This window comes from Xenia sp. Carnegie-2017, unplaced genomic scaffold (assembly GCF_021976095.1).
Source record: "Xenia sp. Carnegie-2017 unplaced genomic scaffold, XeniaSp_v1 HiC_scaffold_20, whole genome shotgun sequence".
NCBI lineage: Eukaryota > Metazoa > Cnidaria > Anthozoa > Malacalcyonacea > Xeniidae > Xenia > Xenia sp. Carnegie-2017.
The window spans coordinates 4,106,680-4,125,446 of record NW_025813483.1 but is presented as its reverse complement, the minus strand read 5'-3'; the positions used below and the strand labels follow the sequence as shown (position 1 = coordinate 4,125,446).

The 18,767-nt window shown below is 33.3% G+C and overlaps 3 protein-coding genes across 5 annotated transcripts in view; all 3 read left to right on the top strand.

Moving 5' to 3' along the window:
• LOC124441247 (protein dachsous-like) overlaps positions 1 to 8,251 on the top strand; it is a 29,136-nt gene extending 20,885 nt beyond the window's left edge. Inside the window, exons 2-15 of one of the 2 annotated variants that reach the window (XM_046991692.1) lie at positions 471 to 733; positions 1,358 to 1,592; positions 1,888 to 2,184; positions 2,275 to 2,577; positions 2,650 to 2,976; positions 3,163 to 3,413; positions 3,687 to 3,837; positions 4,080 to 4,403; positions 4,827 to 5,201; positions 5,384 to 5,474; positions 5,546 to 5,706; positions 6,282 to 6,658; positions 7,172 to 7,303; positions 7,482 to 8,251. In XM_046991692.1, coding sequence (XP_046847648.1) covers positions 471 to 733; positions 1,358 to 1,592; positions 1,888 to 2,184; positions 2,275 to 2,577; positions 2,650 to 2,976; positions 3,163 to 3,413; positions 3,687 to 3,837; positions 4,080 to 4,403; positions 4,827 to 5,201; positions 5,384 to 5,474; positions 5,546 to 5,706; positions 6,282 to 6,658; positions 7,172 to 7,303; positions 7,482 to 7,931 — 3,737 coding nt within the window. In that variant the 3' untranslated portion in view covers positions 7,932 to 8,251. The remainder of the gene's footprint in view (positions 1 to 470; positions 734 to 1,357; positions 1,593 to 1,887; positions 2,185 to 2,274; positions 2,578 to 2,649; positions 2,977 to 3,162; positions 3,414 to 3,686; positions 3,838 to 4,079; positions 4,404 to 4,826; positions 5,202 to 5,383; positions 5,475 to 5,545; positions 5,707 to 6,281; positions 6,659 to 7,171; positions 7,304 to 7,481) is intronic. The other variant, XM_046991693.1, reaches the window with a different exon arrangement.
• Positions 1 to 18,767, top strand: part of LOC124441246 (protein dachsous-like) — a 61,784-nt gene that overhangs the window by 23,609 nt on the left and 19,408 nt on the right. The gene's annotated exons all lie outside the window — the stretch shown is intronic.
• LOC124441250 (protocadherin beta-9-like) lies at positions 10,390 to 17,948 on the top strand. Its single transcript, XM_046991702.1, has 9 exons — positions 10,390 to 10,545; positions 11,109 to 11,265; positions 12,345 to 12,562; positions 13,496 to 14,730; positions 15,012 to 15,273; positions 16,291 to 16,526; positions 16,780 to 17,076; positions 17,166 to 17,467; positions 17,906 to 17,948. Exons 4-9 carry the CDS (start codon positions 13,716 to 13,718, stop codon positions 17,909 to 17,911), a joined length of 2,118 nt encoding a protein of 705 aa, XP_046847658.1. The 5' UTR covers positions 10,390 to 10,545; positions 11,109 to 11,265; positions 12,345 to 12,562; positions 13,496 to 13,715; the 3' UTR covers positions 17,912 to 17,948.

The window sequence follows — 18,767 nt, the reverse complement described above, 5'->3', positions numbered from 1 at the left end:
GTGAGGCGTTAGATGATTTTGGCAAATGGAAACGATTCTATACTTATCATTAGATAATTCTTCTCGAGCAATTTCACAATATACTGATTTAATGACAGCGCAAAACATTTAAAATTGAAACAACCAGTTTGGCCTAATTTGAGAATTTCAACAGAAATGACTTGTGGCGCTTAGCAAACAGTTGTAATTTTTACGCTTAAAGTGTTGCCCCCTTTCAATGCATCAAAATCATTTAATGCATCACTAAATCCCGGTTAGCCGGGCTCATATGAACAGCCCCTAAAATACCACATTGATTCTGAAATTTCATAGCTTTCTGCTTTATTATCACATGGAAAATAAAATAATTCAGTATGATAACAATATATTGAATCAAAAGAGATTCTTACCTTTGGAGAACCCAAGCTCGAATCCTGTGGTTAGCTCATAGAATTTTTGTTTACTAACAATCATTTTCTTTCTCCTCACAGGCATTCCCAAAGATGAGTATCGTAACATGAGCGGTAAATTCGTTAAGGTTTTTTCAATACCCCTTGTTGTCAACGGTTTTCTTGATTACGAAAAGAAGAAGGAGTATATTGTTTGGCTGGCTGTGACAGATTCGGGGGGAGTGACGCATAAAAATTTTCGAATTGAAGTGACAGATGTGAACGAAGCTCCAACTGATATTTTGTTATCTAACAATCTTATTGCGGAGAATTCTCCTTCTTCGACAACGATTGGAGAAATTTTGGTGAGTTAAATGTGTTGATTTCTCAGATTTCTTACAGGAAGTCATACTATGATTTCCTGTAAGCCTTCAGTAAAAGGCAATGTTTCTGATGCAAGTATGACGATTATGGAAAATATCCATGGCATGAAAGAAATATCAGTAGCAAGGCTAGCCCATTTTTTACTCCCGCAGTGCAAATATTTTTATGTTTAATCACTGTAAAAACAATGAATGGATTTAATTTTCTAAAGAAATGAGTAATAATTGTGCTGAAAAGTTTGCAATGTACGAGAAAAAATCGGGCTGGCTTCACCTCTGAGAAATATGAAGAAAATCATTGCTAATTTGTGTAACTATATAGAACCAAGGAAAATGCTTTTTATTTCTTAATTTTATTAAATTGTTCTATTATATTTTATGCAATGATTAATTTGTCTAGCGGTATTTGTATATTTTTGCTTATAAGTTAAAAATATCTTAAGAGTTTACATAAAAAAATTTCATGATGTTTTTTCCACAAAGAAATTAAACAACTGCATGTGTGTAAACACGTAAAACTATTTTTCATAAAGTCACTAAGGTACTGCTAATACATAATCGTTACGAAAACTAAGCATAAAATATTTACCTTACTTGTGTCAACAGGTAAAAGACCCAGACGTAGAAAGTGTACCACCTCAAGTCCATATTTGCTCCCTCGAGCACTCTGAAAACGGTGATGAAGATGCATTTTACATTACTCACGAAACTGATCGCAATATTCTCCACGTTAAATGCGAGAAATGTCTGGACTATGAAAGAAAAGATGTTTACAATATAAATGTTATTTGTAACGACACTAAATTGAATATTTCTAAATTGTTGCAAGTTTTTATCACTGGTAAGTATCTTGTGTAAATACAAACACTGTTTATACATTTCTAACTATTGATGGATGGTAAGCTATATCTCCTAAGTCTGTTCTACTTGCTTTTCAAATCGCTCATATTTCATATTGCCTGTTTGAAGCCTTAAACTTTGAAATGTTGTCAAAGTTCATAAGCTGTATTTGTTTGATGATTGTTATATTCCTACAACTTGATTTTATTTTATATTTTATGCTGTCATTTAAAACTTGCCGTACGTAATTATGTTATTTTAACATAAAGTAATTTAAATATAACGTTATTTTATAGATGTTAACGAAGCTCCAACATCTCTTCACTTATCCAACTCAACTCTTCGAGAAAACTCTCCTAACATGACGTATGTCGGTACTTTAACCGCTAACGACCCTGATCGCTCAAATCAGCACTTTACTTACACTCTCGTTGACAATACTGTGTCTTTTATCATTGGTGGAACTAATCATGATGAATTATATCATTTGGGATCAGTTGATTACGAGCTTACACCAAGTTTATTGGTACACGTTATTGTTACTGATGGCGGTGGATTGCATTTTGAAAAAATTTTTACCATAACTGTTCTAGGTTTGTTTGTGGTATCTGTAAGAAATTACTGTCTGATTTATATGAAGAAAATATGCATTGCGAACTATTTTTCTTGATTTTTGTTTATAGACGCAAACGATGCGCCCACGGACATTAAAATAAGAAACAATTCCTTTTTTGAAGAGAACAGCGTCGAAAATATCTTTATTAGCAATGTCGCCATGATTGATGAAGACAGGAACATAAAAACTTCATGTAAACTTCTTGACTCCAGCGAGGATCGAGTGAAACTCGACTCTCTCACGTTGCTTGTTGGTCCACGACCTACAGATTATGAAAGTCTGGATTCTTCAAAATCTTTAAAGATAAATATCAGCTGTGAAGATCAATTTGGAATGAGTATCAATAAGTTGCTTGTGATCCCAGTGAAAGGTAAAGTTAAATTTAGTAGGAGAGAGAAAAATGCGAATAATATATTTGATAGAATTATGTCGATATTTACAGATGTGAATGAACCGCCCTCAATGATGGAGTTGATTGGAAAAGAAATTCGTGAAAATATGAATAACAGCTTCGTGGGAATGGTAAATATAACAGATCCAGATGTGGGCCAGAGATTTGACTGTAGAATACTCAACAGCAGGGCAACCATTAACAACGCTTCTTTCTACATTGACAACAACTCTACTCCTCCAATTTTAAAGACCCTTCGTCCTCTTGATTTTGAAGACCAGCGTATGATATATATCTTTATTAATTGCGAAGAAATATTAGCCAATCCTAATGAACTTGCAAACTCTATCGAAAGACAGTTCAGAATTGACGTTATAGGTATGATTATATAGACCTTACATCTACCCTAACATTTAATTGGTTGCGTTTTAAGATTTTATTCAATTTAAAAAGTAATGAATAGGCTTTTTTACTCTAAATGCAAAAAATTGGCAGTATGTGAGGTCTTTCACTGTAGATTGTATTTTATCCCAACCTTTAATAAATACTTCATGTTATTTTAAGACATAAACGAATATCCCGTTATTCATTGCGACACACCATTCATTGTGTGGCCGTCTTTCTCGCCTGGCTCGTCCATCGGCCTGGTGACAAGTTATGATCCTGACAACGAACGGTTTTATAAGTCCCAAAGAGAAAACAACGATAACGCCACAGAAATTCAAAAACAATTATTACAATACAGTTTAAGAACGAAAAATGTAACATCATGGCCTTTTGATATTACTAATGATGGAATGCTTTACTTGGAAAAGGTTTGTTCATGTTGTATTAGACGGAAACTTTACAAAAATTTATAGGTCCAAAGAAATAATTAGGCACTACCCCCTCGCCTGATTGGTATTGCTAACATTTCAATGTGGAAACTTTGTTTCAACAGCGTTTGCATTGTTGCTCATTAAACTCGACCTTTGTCAAAGCTTTAGTAATGTTTCTAAGATTGATTTGGTATAAAATTTGAGTTTGGTTGCGTGGGTAACTTATTCATAAAGTTCTTTTGTCTTTAGTTCATCTGTTTATTTTCACAGTCTCTCTCTCCTCAACTATACAACAAATCAACGACATTTCCTGTCCGTGTTAAAGACGATGGAACATTACTGGAACTAGTAAATGACACATATCAGATCAAAACAGGCGAGATCAAGCAATCCGTTAAAAACTGTACCGTTATTATTGCGAGTAAGTAAAACTGAGCTTAAAATAATAAAGTTTGACACTAAACTATATACAACAAAGTTATGATGCTGAACTATATGCATAAAAACTGTAAAAAAATGAGTCATGGCTTATGAAGCTTTTTTACAGAAAACTTACAACTTTTTATATTATAGCATTTCCTTGCCATGTTTAAAATCATAGGAAATGATTTAGATGTGGTTGACGTCATTCGTTTTTTGTGCAACGTTTATTTTTTCATTCAGCCAATGATACAAACTTGGACATACAACTAAGCTCTAATTCAATATACGAGAACGCATCTTCTGGATCTGTGATTGGCTACTTCTCACTTGTACCTTCGCTCGGGCCGAAGGACTCGGTGACCTTTCACGTTCTGAAAGACAATGACGGGGTTTTACCTCCTTTTGAGATCAATGGAAATATTTTAAGTGTGAAAAAGGACAAAAGTCTGGATTATGAACGTCTTCCGTCAGACAAAACTATTCCGATACGTGTCAGCGGTCGTGTAAGAAAATCTGAAAATATTCTTGAAGTTTCTACAAAGATTTTCTTGATAAAGATTTTAGGTTGGCTGTTTGTTATATTATTTATAGATTTAATCAGTCATATTCTGTCGAAAATAACTCGCTGAATCTATAGTTTTGGTATTTTTTATTATTAGCTTAGGTTTCCTAAACATTTTGAGATTTAAAAGATTTTTGAAGGCAAATTCTTATGAGAATCGATAAACGATTTTGTTTTGAAAACAAATAAAGCTCCCCTTTGTGTACATTTGTAGGTCAACTAGTGGATGTTTGTTTACTAGAGGATTTAAAACTTCTTTGTTTTCTTTGAGGGTCATAGAGATTTACTACGTTTAGTTGTCACGAAACTTTGTTCATTTAAACTCGTCAAGAATCAATTTTGTGTTTACTTGTAATCATTGTCACTTCCAATTAAAAATCAAATGAAATATTAAATGAAGTAACACGATACTGTTATACTTGCAGATGTCAACGAGAAGCCCACATCAATATGTCTCGAGGCCTCTCGACAAGATCAAGATTGTTCAGTTCTTGGTGAAATTTTTATCGAAGATTTGGATTATCCTCAACTACAATGTGGCTTAAACAAGACACTTGATCTGCAGCCGTATTCTGCTAATTTATCTGAATATACTTGTCATATTGAGGAGGGAAAAGATACTTTGAACGATCTTATTAAAGTGGATGATCATTTTTATGTTAAAAACAGGCCACCAAAATTGTACGTAAAGAAAAGTATATTTAGTCGAGGACATCGATCCTACAATGTTCCTATTTTATGTCGAAGTACCTTACATCCACTTCATGTCTTGTCAAAAACCCTGGTCGTTGATATTCAAGGTAAGATATACAAATTGGAAGACAGACAGATATCGACAAAAAATAAGATAACGTGTGTAAGTGTAGGCGATGATGAATGAGCAACCGAGAACGAAAACAGACTTTACTTGACATAGAATATTTCAGAAATAAGATAACGTGTGTCAGTGTTGGTAGTAAAAAATAAAACAATATTTTTCCAGTTCCAGATGATGACAATTGTCGTGACAGTGAGCTTTGTACCTCCTGTCCTCAGCCAACGTTCTGCATATCAAACGTTAAAGCTGGTGGAAAGTAAGTATATTACATCATTCTGTCATCTTTTTAATTTTTGTCAAATTGTAAGTTTCTGCCTTTTAAACTAGATGTGTTAACGAGAGAAATCTTCTAAACATGACAGTTAACATTTCTTCGTCTTTCTTTGAAAAAACTGGCTTTAATGCTTCGTTTGAAAGCTATGTAAAAAATCTGATCGAAGGAACGAGTAATGGAAAAACTCTGAAGAATTTATTGCAAGAGTTTGAAGGTAAAAATAAGTTTCGATTTTTTTCGTAAAACGATAAGTTGAGGTCGATGTAAAGAAAGTTTATAGCATTACATATTACGATAGTTAATCATCAAAAATAATATTCAATCCTCACATCTAAAGATGTTGTTAAATTATAAAGGTGCAGACTTATTTTTTTCTATTTATTCAACCTTTGATGCTAAAAGACAGTCCATGCGAGAGGAAATCAAAGCCTCTCCGTTACCGAACATTCTAGGTTTATTTTATCACTCAGTTTTGTTTAAGAGTCAACGCCAATAAAAGGTTTCGCTAGGTTTCAGGATGCATAAAAATTCCTACGTTTCAGTCGAGCAACTGGCCTGAACGCTTAAGCGGTGCTACGTAAATTTTAGATTATTATAAGTATTTGTTTCTCCATAGATATCTAATGTTTTTGCAATGACTGAGAAGAGAAAAATATTTGGATAGCAGAACTAAACAGCATTCATGCACTATGAAAAATCATTCAGCAAATTTTTATATTTATATTCCTATAAACGATGCTAAAGTTTAATAAGTTTTTTTATTCACATCAATTTTGAATATTTTAACAGCTAAAAGTGTTGTTTCAAGAAAACGACGCAGTGTCATACTCAGAAATGTTTATGTACAATTGCTTTTGTACATGAGTGAAGGAACATCTACTAAAGTTGTACTTGCAGTTGTCGATAAACTGAACTACAATTTGATCTTAGCCTCTGATGCATGCGCTCTGTTAAAAAACACTCAAGTTGAATGTTTGTCTGATTCTAACTCATCCCCTGAGACACAAAACAAACAAAACAAAGACAACAAAGAAAACAAAGAAAACAAACAAAACAAGAAAACCAGTAAATTTCCTCACTGGCAAATTTACGTCATTGTCGTTGGTATTGTTTTTGTCGCCATTGTTATTCTTGTGATCACGTGGAAAACACGAAAAGCCAAAAAGGTACGCTTACTATTTGTAGTTCGTTAATAAACGATCTGTGATTGGTGGAAATATGCTTCTGGTTCATATTTTTTTGAGTTCTTTCGAAATGAACAAAGAGGAAAATGCTGTAAACAACTGAAATAATGTAGAAAATCTGTGAATTCTTTATATTTTTTACAAGGTAGTACAAACCAAATATTAACGTCATTGTAGACTTAAAGAAGGGAAAATAATATTCAAACCACAGAAATATTTCTCGAACCTCGTTCACAAGAATAAACGAAATAATTTCAGTTTATTTTGATGCACAAAGTAGTAAGTGCAGATATTTGGTGTGTGTGTGTATGTGGGGTGATTAACACGGGCACAATTCATGCAAATAATTAACATAAATTTTTTGAATATTCCGAGGAAAACATGCGAATTATTTCAAGGATACCTGCTAACGTGATGAAATACATGTTAGAAAAACGATGATATTATACAGGCGGATTTTCACCAATTTTTGTAAGTAAATGATTGTTTTTTCAGAGAGAAGACACAACAATCATGTATTATAATCAAAACTCAGACGCAGTTGCAATGGGTTCAGGCAACGAAACACCAGCTTTTAGCAATGAATACATGGGTACATCTGAGGAAATACGTCATTTAGAAGTTGAGGTATATTATTGTTAGTAAAAATATGCTTTGTATTTTGTGAACGAGACAAGTGGTTAAGTAAATTTGACATTAATGTACAGTATCCGAATAATGAGCAATTGACTCAGGAGAAAATTACTCTTCTTTGAATTCTGTGCTTTCACTTGGTTCTTTCATATGTCCTTTTTTTCCTTTTTAGTCTGTTTTTAATCCTGTTTACGATCAAGGTAATTATCATATCAAAGGCAATGCTGAAATGACTAAAGAAATGTTAATGCCACCTTATCCAATAAATGAACCTCCACCTTCATATGAACAAATTGACAACATCATTTATGAAAGAGCAGATGAGGTAAGGACAAAGGACAATGTTGGCCATGAATGTAGCGAAAATCCTCTCTATGACTTTGGACTGCAAAATACATCACCTGATAATCCATTGTATGGTCGTATAAACAAAGAAGATGATCCTTCCAATGTTTTGATGAGTGAAGATGGACCCTCCAGACAAGTCATGCAAAACCAGGTTTCCCCCGACGCAATGGATACTGAATCATACGATGATTTTATGGAAGCTCAGACACCAACAGCCCAAGACATAGCGTTTTTAAACACCATACCTGGAAACACAGGCGAAAGTCAAAGTTAAATTGAACAATAATCTGATTGTGGTTTGTATTGTTTTCAGTTTAATTCCACACGAGATGAAAGTAAAGATGAATATAGAAACACCAAACATGAAACAATCCATTTAGTTATTCTTAATATTTTTGCCGTTCGCGCAAAATTTTTATAATCTTGAGCACAACATTTAATAAGATTACTGTGTTATATGCTAAATTACACCTTATACTATAGCATATATTAAACAAAATTGACCGTTATATTTATATATAATTTATTTACTTTTATCGGTGCAAGAATTTTGTCAGGAAAATCATCAAATGAAAGTAAAAATTTCATTGTCAATACTGTTTGTTATGACTGTTGTTCATATATTCTAAACATCAAATTTTGAAATGTTATAGTCTAGCAGCTATTAAATTGCCTCAAGAAATTGATGCTTAAAGAAAGCCACATGGCATTTCGGTTTTAAAAGTACTCAAATCACAACAAAATATATGTTGCAAACAGTTAAAGTGATTTCCATAGTCTAAACAGTTTTTATTCTAGTTAGGCTTGTCAAATGACTTCACTTCACCCATACAATGTATAAAACACACTTTCGTTAACATCTGCATGGGTAATTACATGCATTAAAACAATTGCTTTTTTTTGAACCAATAGGAATGATAAAATGGCTGCTAAACACAACCAATAATCTGATTAAATATACAGCAATCAGTTGCACACAAATTAGACCTACTTTATATTTTCTATACTGTTGTCACAGAATAAGAATATTGTAAGAGTGCAGTCTCTCAGCAGTCATGCATCGATGCCATTTAAATTCTGATTAAAAAAAATAGCTATACAAAAATGCGAAATAGCATGTTGAGGTTCGATGCACCCTAGCTGTATTGCGAAGAGAGAACACATTTGTTTCATACCTATGGAAGAGAAAATCACAGTAACAAGTGACTTGTGGCTTGAGATATCTGCTGACTTCAAACACTCAATGGAGCTATATTATTCACATTACTTGACGTTCGAAGCCATCGACCATCGTAGATTTGTTTCATGATGAAATTGATAGCTAATTAATACAGAGCAACTATATAAACTATAATATACATACATATGTTATTTAACAACTGAGAGATTGAGATAGAAAAATATTTTCCCAAGGACACAAAAAGAGTCTGCATATATTCAGTTCACTTCAAAACAACATCTTGAAATGTATGATTCTAGTTTAAGAATGAATCCTCCGTATAGGCAATACGCTAATTGTCTTGCTTTTTATATATCTATACTTTAACAGAATATCATGAATAGTTCTGTTATTTCTTTTAATAAGTTCAGTACTTGACAGATGCTAGGTAACGCAGACACGTAGCGTGAATGTAGCAAAGTAGAGACTTACAGGGTGTATGATGACCCTGACACCTTTGCATGGAGCTGGGTGACATCTAAAGACCAACATAATTGTAAGACTACACATCTCATATTATTTTAAGATGAGTTTTGGACGACATGAACATTGCAGGTACTAACATCTCTGCTTAACTCAAAAAGAAATCTTCGAGAGGAAAGTCTATGTTGCAAAGCCACCTATTATTGATAAGTAATTAACATATCAATTTCAGCCTGCAGTTTGCAAAAACACACAAACATGACAGCTAACTTGTGTTTCTAGTCAACTTTGATGGAAATTACGGTTTCCTCTTCAAACAAGTGATGTAAGAGATTATGTCAGGTAATACTGTTAGTCTCTAAGCGTAACATCTCACAAATGTTGACAAACTGTGAGATGCATTAAAAGCTGAAGCAAAAGGCCGTTGGTAAGAATTTCCATGTTTTGACGATGTGATTAAAGCTATTAGAGGTGATCTAATAATTGTCTCTTTTACTAATTGCTTCTGGCATGCATAATTGTTGATAGTATACGACAGTACACGATCAGTTTTTTGTACACGATCAGTTTTTTGTACACGATCAGGTTTTTGACCGCCAGTGTATATAATGGTCAAAATGACTGAGTACGGTCATCGCTTACCACTAAAAGCAAAAATTCTACAGAAACTAATGTGCTTAAACCTCTTCAAATAGGGAACATTCTTGTTTGTGTATTTCATACATCGGAATTTCCGAAGCTATTCCAAATTTCTCAGCAATTTTTACCAGGTGCTCTACAGTTATTCTTCTCTTTCCAAAAGCTGAATTTTGTTAAATAGCTAAGACATGGAAGTGAGTTTTTAACACCATTTGGAGCACAGGTGCATCATGGGATTTTCATTTCGGTTTCGATATAAGTGATACGGATCGTTTTGAACTGGTATTAATTAATAAATAACAAGGACAAAAGTTGTGTTTTCGGTCGTTTTTATTGCAAAAATGAAATTCGTCTGAAAAGAACGCCAGTTCATGAAATCTTTACTTTTCCGAAAGCGTCAGAGACAATCTTTACCACAAAAGCGATCATAAAATAGAGTATCAAGCATATTATTTATATCATGAATTTTTTATGAAAGTCACGTACGATTATCGAGAGAGTCCACTGTTTACATTCCAGTATTTCTATGAAGATCATTTGAAACTTGTTGTGAATTGTGAGTTGCTGAGAGAAACAAGAGAGAAAAATCCCTACATTATTTACACACGTACGTTGTCTTATTTCTTGTATGTTTTAAATATAGTAAAGACTGTTCTCGTTCTCTGTTGTTCATTCATCACTGCATACACTGACACACGTTATCTTATTTCTTATATATTTTAGTTAGTGTAAAGACTGTTCTCGTTCTCTGTTGTTCATTCATCACTGCATACACTGACACACGTTATCTTATTTCTTATATATTTTATATAGTAAAGACTGTTCTCGTTCTCTGTTGTTCATTCATCACTGCATACACTGACACACGTTATCTTATTTCTTATACATTTTTTAGACCTACCCACGTTATCTTATTTTTCATATAATTTATGTCGTTACTGTTCTTCTTCTTTGTTGTTTATTCATCACTAATATCACGACTGAAGACAGTTCTCAAAAAACACAGAATCAAAAATAAATGTGGCATTTCTTGAAAATACGTGACCGAAATTGGATTGTTTTAATATTTTGAAAATTGGGGATTTCTAATTTGAATAACACAGTCACTCCGCTGCGTGTGAACAATTGTGTCGCCCTACATTAAAAACCTGTTTTGTACTTCTGTTTTAGCTATTTGAAAGAATAATCACCAGGAGTGAAGACTGATGAAGATTGAATCCGTTGGATAAAAATGCTACCAAAACATTTCTTTCTTGTTGTTTTTTACTCCTGATATTTCATATAATCTTCGTTTCGTCAATTTTCTGGAATATTTGTGAATATTCAGGTAGGTTTTTAGCTCTAAAGGAGACTTTCCAAGTCTAGTCGATTTAAGTATTTTAATTTCTCTTTAGTTCTTAAAGACGTTGAAGTCCAAATCAAATGTTTGTAGATTTTCCAACTATTTCTTTTGATTTTAGTTCAAAATGAAGTAAAGTTTCTTTACCTTGATTTGTTATATATTTACATTGCTTTCTTGTAAAATATATCTCATGCTTGTTTGATCTTATTCAGAACAAATTTAAAACCAAAAGTTAATTATTCAATACAATTTACAGTTGTTTCAGACTTTCTCTTTCACTTTCAGTTAAATATCACGGAGTTAATGGTAAATTAAATTTAGCCCAAATTCCGCAGTAAGCCTTCTTTAATGTGTTCTGCTCCTTGCTCATTTGTTATGCTCGTTACCTAAAGTATTTTATCTTCGCTTTTTTTGCATACGTGTTCTATTGTAAAATCTTTATCAAACCGATCCATCATTGTTTGTCTATCATCATCCGTTGCTTTTCACGACGTAAAGATTTTGCCTGCTATGTTTTATTTCGTATGTATGGTTGAAAAAAGCGGCAAATTTCAGACTTTTGTACATTGATGCGTTTATATACACATAATATATGCGACGAGAAAGATTGTATCTCAAAACTCTAAGGTTTGCTTCGTTTAGCATTCATGTGAAAACTATATAAACATGAACATCGACGTCTGTGAACGTTATTTAATTTTGATATTATTTTGGATTATTTATATCCATGCTACATGACGACGAAAAAATAATTAATGCAAATATAAAGCCAATTCCATGTAATTTATAGAGTCTATAATGACGAATTTATCACAAGACAGTTTGTTTTAAAATGTTTCTTTTATCATTTCATTGTTGATTTAAGCCAAGTCTAGAGTAAGTACTATTCATCATAATATATAACTAATTTTTAATACATTCCAGAAATTATATAAATATCTATTTTCATTTTTTAAATACATGGCAATAAGAAAATTTAACTTTATAGGAACAAAGATAATGACTTACAACACGAGCATTTGTAATCTACTTTTGACTAAATCTATTCTTTCATTATTCTACAGAATGGTCAGCCTTTAGTGCTTGCAGTTCAATCTGTAGCTTTGGAATAAAAAATCGTACTCGAAGCGTCACCAACGGTCCTTCTAACTCAAGAATAAGAAGAATATTATGTTTTATACAGTAGATTTCGAGCAATGTAGCTTACCAAACGGGGGGTGTGATGATATTTGCAACCCTGTTAATGGATCGTGTTCTTGTTTTCTTGGCTATAGACTCGAAGGTAAAGATTGTTGAAGTCGACGTTCACTAAACAAACATCTTTTAGTATGTCATTGGAATAGTACAGTTTTAAACAGATTTCCTCCTCCAGTAGCATAGCTAGCCTCAAGATTTAGGAGAATGGTAGGGAGATTTCATAAAGGCATATTATAATCAAAAGAAAGCAATTGATTCCAAAGGAGCATATGGCAGAGCGTGCAGACAACAATTTTCTATGGGGGAAGGATCCAGTCACTTTTTACTTAGAATCTGCCCTAAGTAAGAACACTTACGAAGCGAGCACCACAGATGGAAGCCGTAGCAGGGGAGTCCGGGGGCTTCTCCCCAAGAAAATTTTCAAATTATGAAGGTCTAAAATGCCATATCCTGGAATCTGGGTGATAAAATATAACCAACTGCATCATTTCAAATGCGTTTTTGTAATCCAAGTTCAAAATTTGACGTACCATATTCATTTCTGTGTGCCCCCGAAAAATCAACATCCGGGGGGTCATGGTCATCTGCCCCTCTTCCATCACACCAATGTTTATGAATAGTTTCTCTCTCCTCAATCTTGGCGCTCACTACGCTACAGGTACTAACACTGCATATATAACGTCTATACCTTGGTTACTATTTGCAAGTTGAGAAATGATCAATTTATCAATTTACGAGCATTTCAGTTCATTTTTCATTTTGCCTTCATTGTGGTAGACAGCTTGATGCATAAATATTTCCTTGTTTACTCATTCAACATGGAAATATTTACATATTCTCAAGAAATAAATAATGTTACTAATATAAAATTTACATAGCACAACCAAATTACAGACTGGCTACAACATTGCGTGAACTTCTTTCCAAATACGAAGATTTTTTTCACTAAAGTCTTCATATGTGGAAATAATAGGTTTTGCTTTAGGTTCCATAAATGGCAATATTTTTTTCGAATTAGATGATGGTGAATCATGTGGTGATATAAACGAATGTGAAATGGAAATGGTGGTTGTATAAACTCCACATGTAGAAATACATATGGTAGTTATAGGTGTGACTGTCAACCTGGTTATAAACGAACAACCTCACGGATCATTTGTTTACCTAAACTATGTTCAGCACTAAATCCACCTAAATGTCCCAATGATGCATATCAGGATGAGTTTGGAACAACCTGCATGCCTGCAAAGATCAATTATCCACACGGATTTGAGTATATGGAATCGTGTTCTATCTATTGTGACCGAAACTTTAAACTTGCTGTTATTAGAACACCAGATGTCAGTGAAGCTTTTGCTGAAAACTTCCACAAGGTAGACTTCAAAGCACCCAACAAGATGACTGTGTGTTCTTTGGACGGAGATAATGTGAAATGGGACTGGAACCCAAATTCTTCTCCTTACTACTGTAGGAGAGTTAATGATCCACCCTTTAATATTACCTTTTCAAACACTTCTATCAATGAGAAAATGAAAATTCTTACAAGTATTGGCCACTTCAGTGCTAACGATCCGCAAAAGGATCAATTGACATTCACAATTGTAAACGCGGAGGCAAATTTTTACTTTCTTATTCAAGGTCATTCTCTGTTAGTGAAGAAACGTTTACTGTGGAGACCGCAATCAAATAATATCTACAAAGTAAAAATTAATGTGAGCGACAATGGTTCACCTGTTATGTTTACTACAAAAAGTTTTAACATTACAGTGTTGAACGTTAATGATCCTCCATACGACATAAAACTTTCAAATAACGAAGTGTTTGAAACTGCTAACGTTAGTTCTGTTGTTGGTAATCTAACAGCTAGAGATGATGATCTTGGTCAAAAACCAACTTCACATTTTACCTGGGAGTTGGTCGACTCCGATATGGATTACTTTAAGTTGCTAGGTCATGAGATAATTGTTGCAAAAAGACTCAACTTTAAAGCAAAGAATGTGCATCACATAAAAGTGAGTTGTACGGACAGCGGTCACCCACCTAAAACTTCGTCCATCCAAAGTTTGTTTATTGTTGTGCGAGATAGTAACTATTCTCTAAATTATATCAATTTGACAAATAATCGCATTCCGGAGAACTCCGACATTGGCTCAATCGTTGGCGACTTTGTCGCGTTCGACGAAGATAATGGCACGCTAAAATTTGATTTGAACGGAAGCGATGTGACAGTTCGTAAGAAGTTTGCTTTGCAAGGTTAGTATATGGAGTAAATTATCCTGAAATGTAAACTGGGGATATCCTTGTAAAACTAACATATTCAACATCTAATTGTTTTGTTTACCGCTTGGTAATACGTACCTCACAAACTTTTGACTTCTGTCTTCCTTTATTGTGTAATATCGTGTACAAAATAAAATTGTCCTGTATAATAACAATAAATTGAATAAAGTCCAACCAACAGAACAACCATTTCTTTCTTTGGGAAATTCCAGCTCGAGTGCTTTACTTTGCTAACACAATTTGTTTATCTGTAGATGTTGCAAAAGTTGAGAATCGTACGATCAACAACAAGTCTTTTAAGGTTTTCTCAATCCCATTGGTGGTCGACGGTTTTCTTGATTACGAAGAGCAGAATGAGTATATTGTTTGGTTGGCGGTTACAGATCCGCGGGGAGTGACGTCTAAACAATTTCAAATCAAAGTAACCGATGTAAACGAAGCTCCAACTGATATTTTATTATCTAACAATTTTGTAGCGGAGAATTCTCCTTCTTCGACAATGATTGGAGAGTTTTGGTGAGTTAAACGTGTTGATTTCTTAGATTTTTTGTTTGTTATGACGTCATATGAAAATTGCCCGAAGTCCTTTAATGATAGATAATTTTTCTGATGCAAATATACATATCATGGAAGTCCATTTGATACAGCCATGAAATAAAATAAAGTTATAAAATGGCGTTTAGCAATAACTCTCAAACAACAAAAAATGGGCGTTGATTGGTTGAATGCTCAACAAAACTTTCAATTTAGGTCTTACAGACAACGTGGTTTGTGCGAAAAATTTAAAAGGCAAAAATTTGAATAATATGTAATTCAAATCAATATATTAAATATATTCTTTTATTAATTTCAAAAGGCTATTTCTTAAATGAAATAGAAGACATTCTCGCTTGTTCCCATAGAGTTATTGAAACATTTGTGAAAGTTTGGGAAAAACGAAACTGATTTTGCGGGAGAATTGTTGCTATTTGTATTACGCTATAGAAATGAGGAAATTTTCTCCATTTCTGAACAGCATTGACTGGGTCAATTATATTTCATATCTCGGTGTTTAAATATTTTTGTTAACAAGTTAACTGTCTAAAGATGTCCTCAGAGCTTAGACAAAACTTAATAACGTTTTTTCCAGAACGAAATCAACTAATTGCATGTTGTTCATTGCATGTTTGTAGAAACGTGAAATTCATTGCATGTTTGTAGATACGTGAAATTCATTGCATGTTTGTAGATACGTGAAATTCATTGCATGTTTGTAGATACGTGAAATTTATTGCATGTTTGTAGATACGTGAAATTCATTGCATGTTTGTAGATACGTGAAATTCATTGCATGTTTGTAGATACGTGAAATTCATTGCATGTTTGTAGATACGTGAAATTCATTGCATGTTTGTAGATACGTGAAACTTGCTAGGTTAACTCACTTAAGTAATTTTAACTCCAGTGCTTCCAACATATTTATGAAATTTCAATGAAATTTCATGCAAAAAATAAGCATGAAATATTTACCATTAGCACAAACATCTGTCAACAGGTGAAAGATCCGGACGTAAAAAGTGTGCCACCTCAGATCCATATTTGCTCCCTCGAGAACTCATTAAATCGTGACGAAGATGAGTTTTACATTACTCACGAAACTGATCGCAATATTTTACGAGTAAACTGGAATGAGCGTCGTAACTTTAAAAGAAAAAATGTCTACAATATCACTGTAACTTGTAACGACACCGAATTCAGTATTTCTAAATGGTTTAAAATTCTTGTTACTGGTAAGTTTAGTGTGTGAATACATACATCGTGTGCTGTTCATACATTTTCAACTATCGCGCAATGGTAAACTATTTATTTTTAAATAGCCCATATTTTTTATTTATGTCTGTCTACATGTTAAAATAATTTCAAAGTTCATGAGCAGTGATAAGACAATGATTGTTCTTTTCCAAAATTTTGCTTTTTCTTCTTCGTCATATGGGGCTGTTTGTAACTTTTATTTAAGAATATTCCTCAAATGATATTTACTAGATGTAAACAAAGCTCCAACATCTCTTTACTTATCAAACTCAACTCTCGAAGAAAACTCTCCTAACATGACGTATATCGGTACTTTAACCGCTGAAGATCCTGATGGCTCAAATCAGTCCTTTACTTACACTCTTGCTGATAATACTGAATCTTTTCTCATTGGTGGAATCAATCATGATGAATTATTTCATTTGGGATCAGTTGATTACGAGCTTACACCAAGTTTATTGGTGCACGTTATTGTTACTGATGGCGGTGGATTGCATTTTGAAAAGATTTTTACCATAACTGTTCTAGGTTTGTTTGTGGTATCTGAAAGAAACTACTTTCCGATTTTAATAAAGAGATGATGCAGCTAAATCAACTTTTTCCCTTCTTGTTAATAGACGTAAACGATGCGCCCACGGACATTGAAATAAGAAACAATCCCTCTTTTAAAGAGAACAGCGTCGAAAATATCTTTATCAGCAATGTCGTTATGATTGATGAGGATAAAAACACAAAAACGTCATGTAAACTTCTTGACTCCAGCGAGGATCGCGTGAAACTAGACTTGCTCACGTTGCTTGTCGGTCCACGACCTACAGATTATGAAAGTCTGGATTCTTCAAAATCTTTAAAGATAAATATCAGCTGTGAAGATGAATTTGGGATGAGTATCAATAAGTTGTTTGGATACCAGTCAAAGGTAAAGTTATATATTTTATATACATGTGACAATATTTGTGTGTAATTTTATTGAAAATCAATCATCTTCTTGAGTGTGTAATGAATTATTTAGCATTTGGTAATATAATCACAGTCCACAGTTGATGATGTTGTTCAGTTGATAGAACATTGGGGACAATGATTATCTTGTTATTATACATTATCTTGTTATTGTACATCACAACAACTTGATGTTATTATCTATGATATTAAGATATGAAAGAAACTATAGAAGCGTTTATTGAAATATAAACATAGTTCACATTTGTTCATGTAGTTCAGTCGGTAGAACATTTGAAACATCATAATATTAATAATTCCCTGGTACATTTACTTTACATTACATTACGTTATAGTCTTTTATTCTTAATGAAAACTTGTCAAATAATATTTTTGATAAAATTATGTCAATTTACAGATATAAATGAACCGCCAACAATGATGGAGTTGATTGGAAAAGAAATTCGTGAAAATATGAATAACAGCTTCGTGGGAATTTTGAATATCACAGATCCAGATGTGGGCCAGAGATTTGACTGTAGAATACTCAACAGCAGGGTAACCATTAACAACGCTTCTTTCTATATTGACAACAACTCAAATCCTCCAATTTTAAAGACTCTTCGTCCGCTTGATTTTGAAGATCAGCGTATGATATACATCTTCATAAGTTGCCGGGAAATATTAGCCAATCCTAATGAGCTTGCAAACTCTATCGAAAGAGAGTTCAGAATTGACGTTATAGGTATGATTATATAGACCTAACATCTACTCTAACATTTAATTGGTTGTGTTTTAAGATTTTATTCAATTTAAAAGTAATGAATGGGCTTTATTACTCTAAATGCAAAAATTGGCAGTATGTGTGATATTTCGCTGTAGACTGTATTTTATCTCAACGTTTAATAAATACTTCATGTTATTTTAAGACATAAACGAATATCCCGTTATTCATTGCGACACACCATTCATTGTGTGGCCGTCTTTCTCACCTGGCTCGTCCATCGGCCTGGTGACAAGTTATGATCCTGACAACGAACGGTTTTATAAGTCCCAACGAGAAAACAACGATAACGCCACAGAAATTCAAAAACAATTATTGCAATACAGTTTAAGAACGAAAAATGTAACATCATGGCCTTTTGATATTACTAATGATGGAATACTTTACTTGAAAAAGGTTTGTTGATGTTGTATTAGACGCTAACTATACGGAAGCTTATAGACAGAAAGAAACAATTAGGCACTACCCCCTGGCCTGATTGGAATTGCTTTATTTT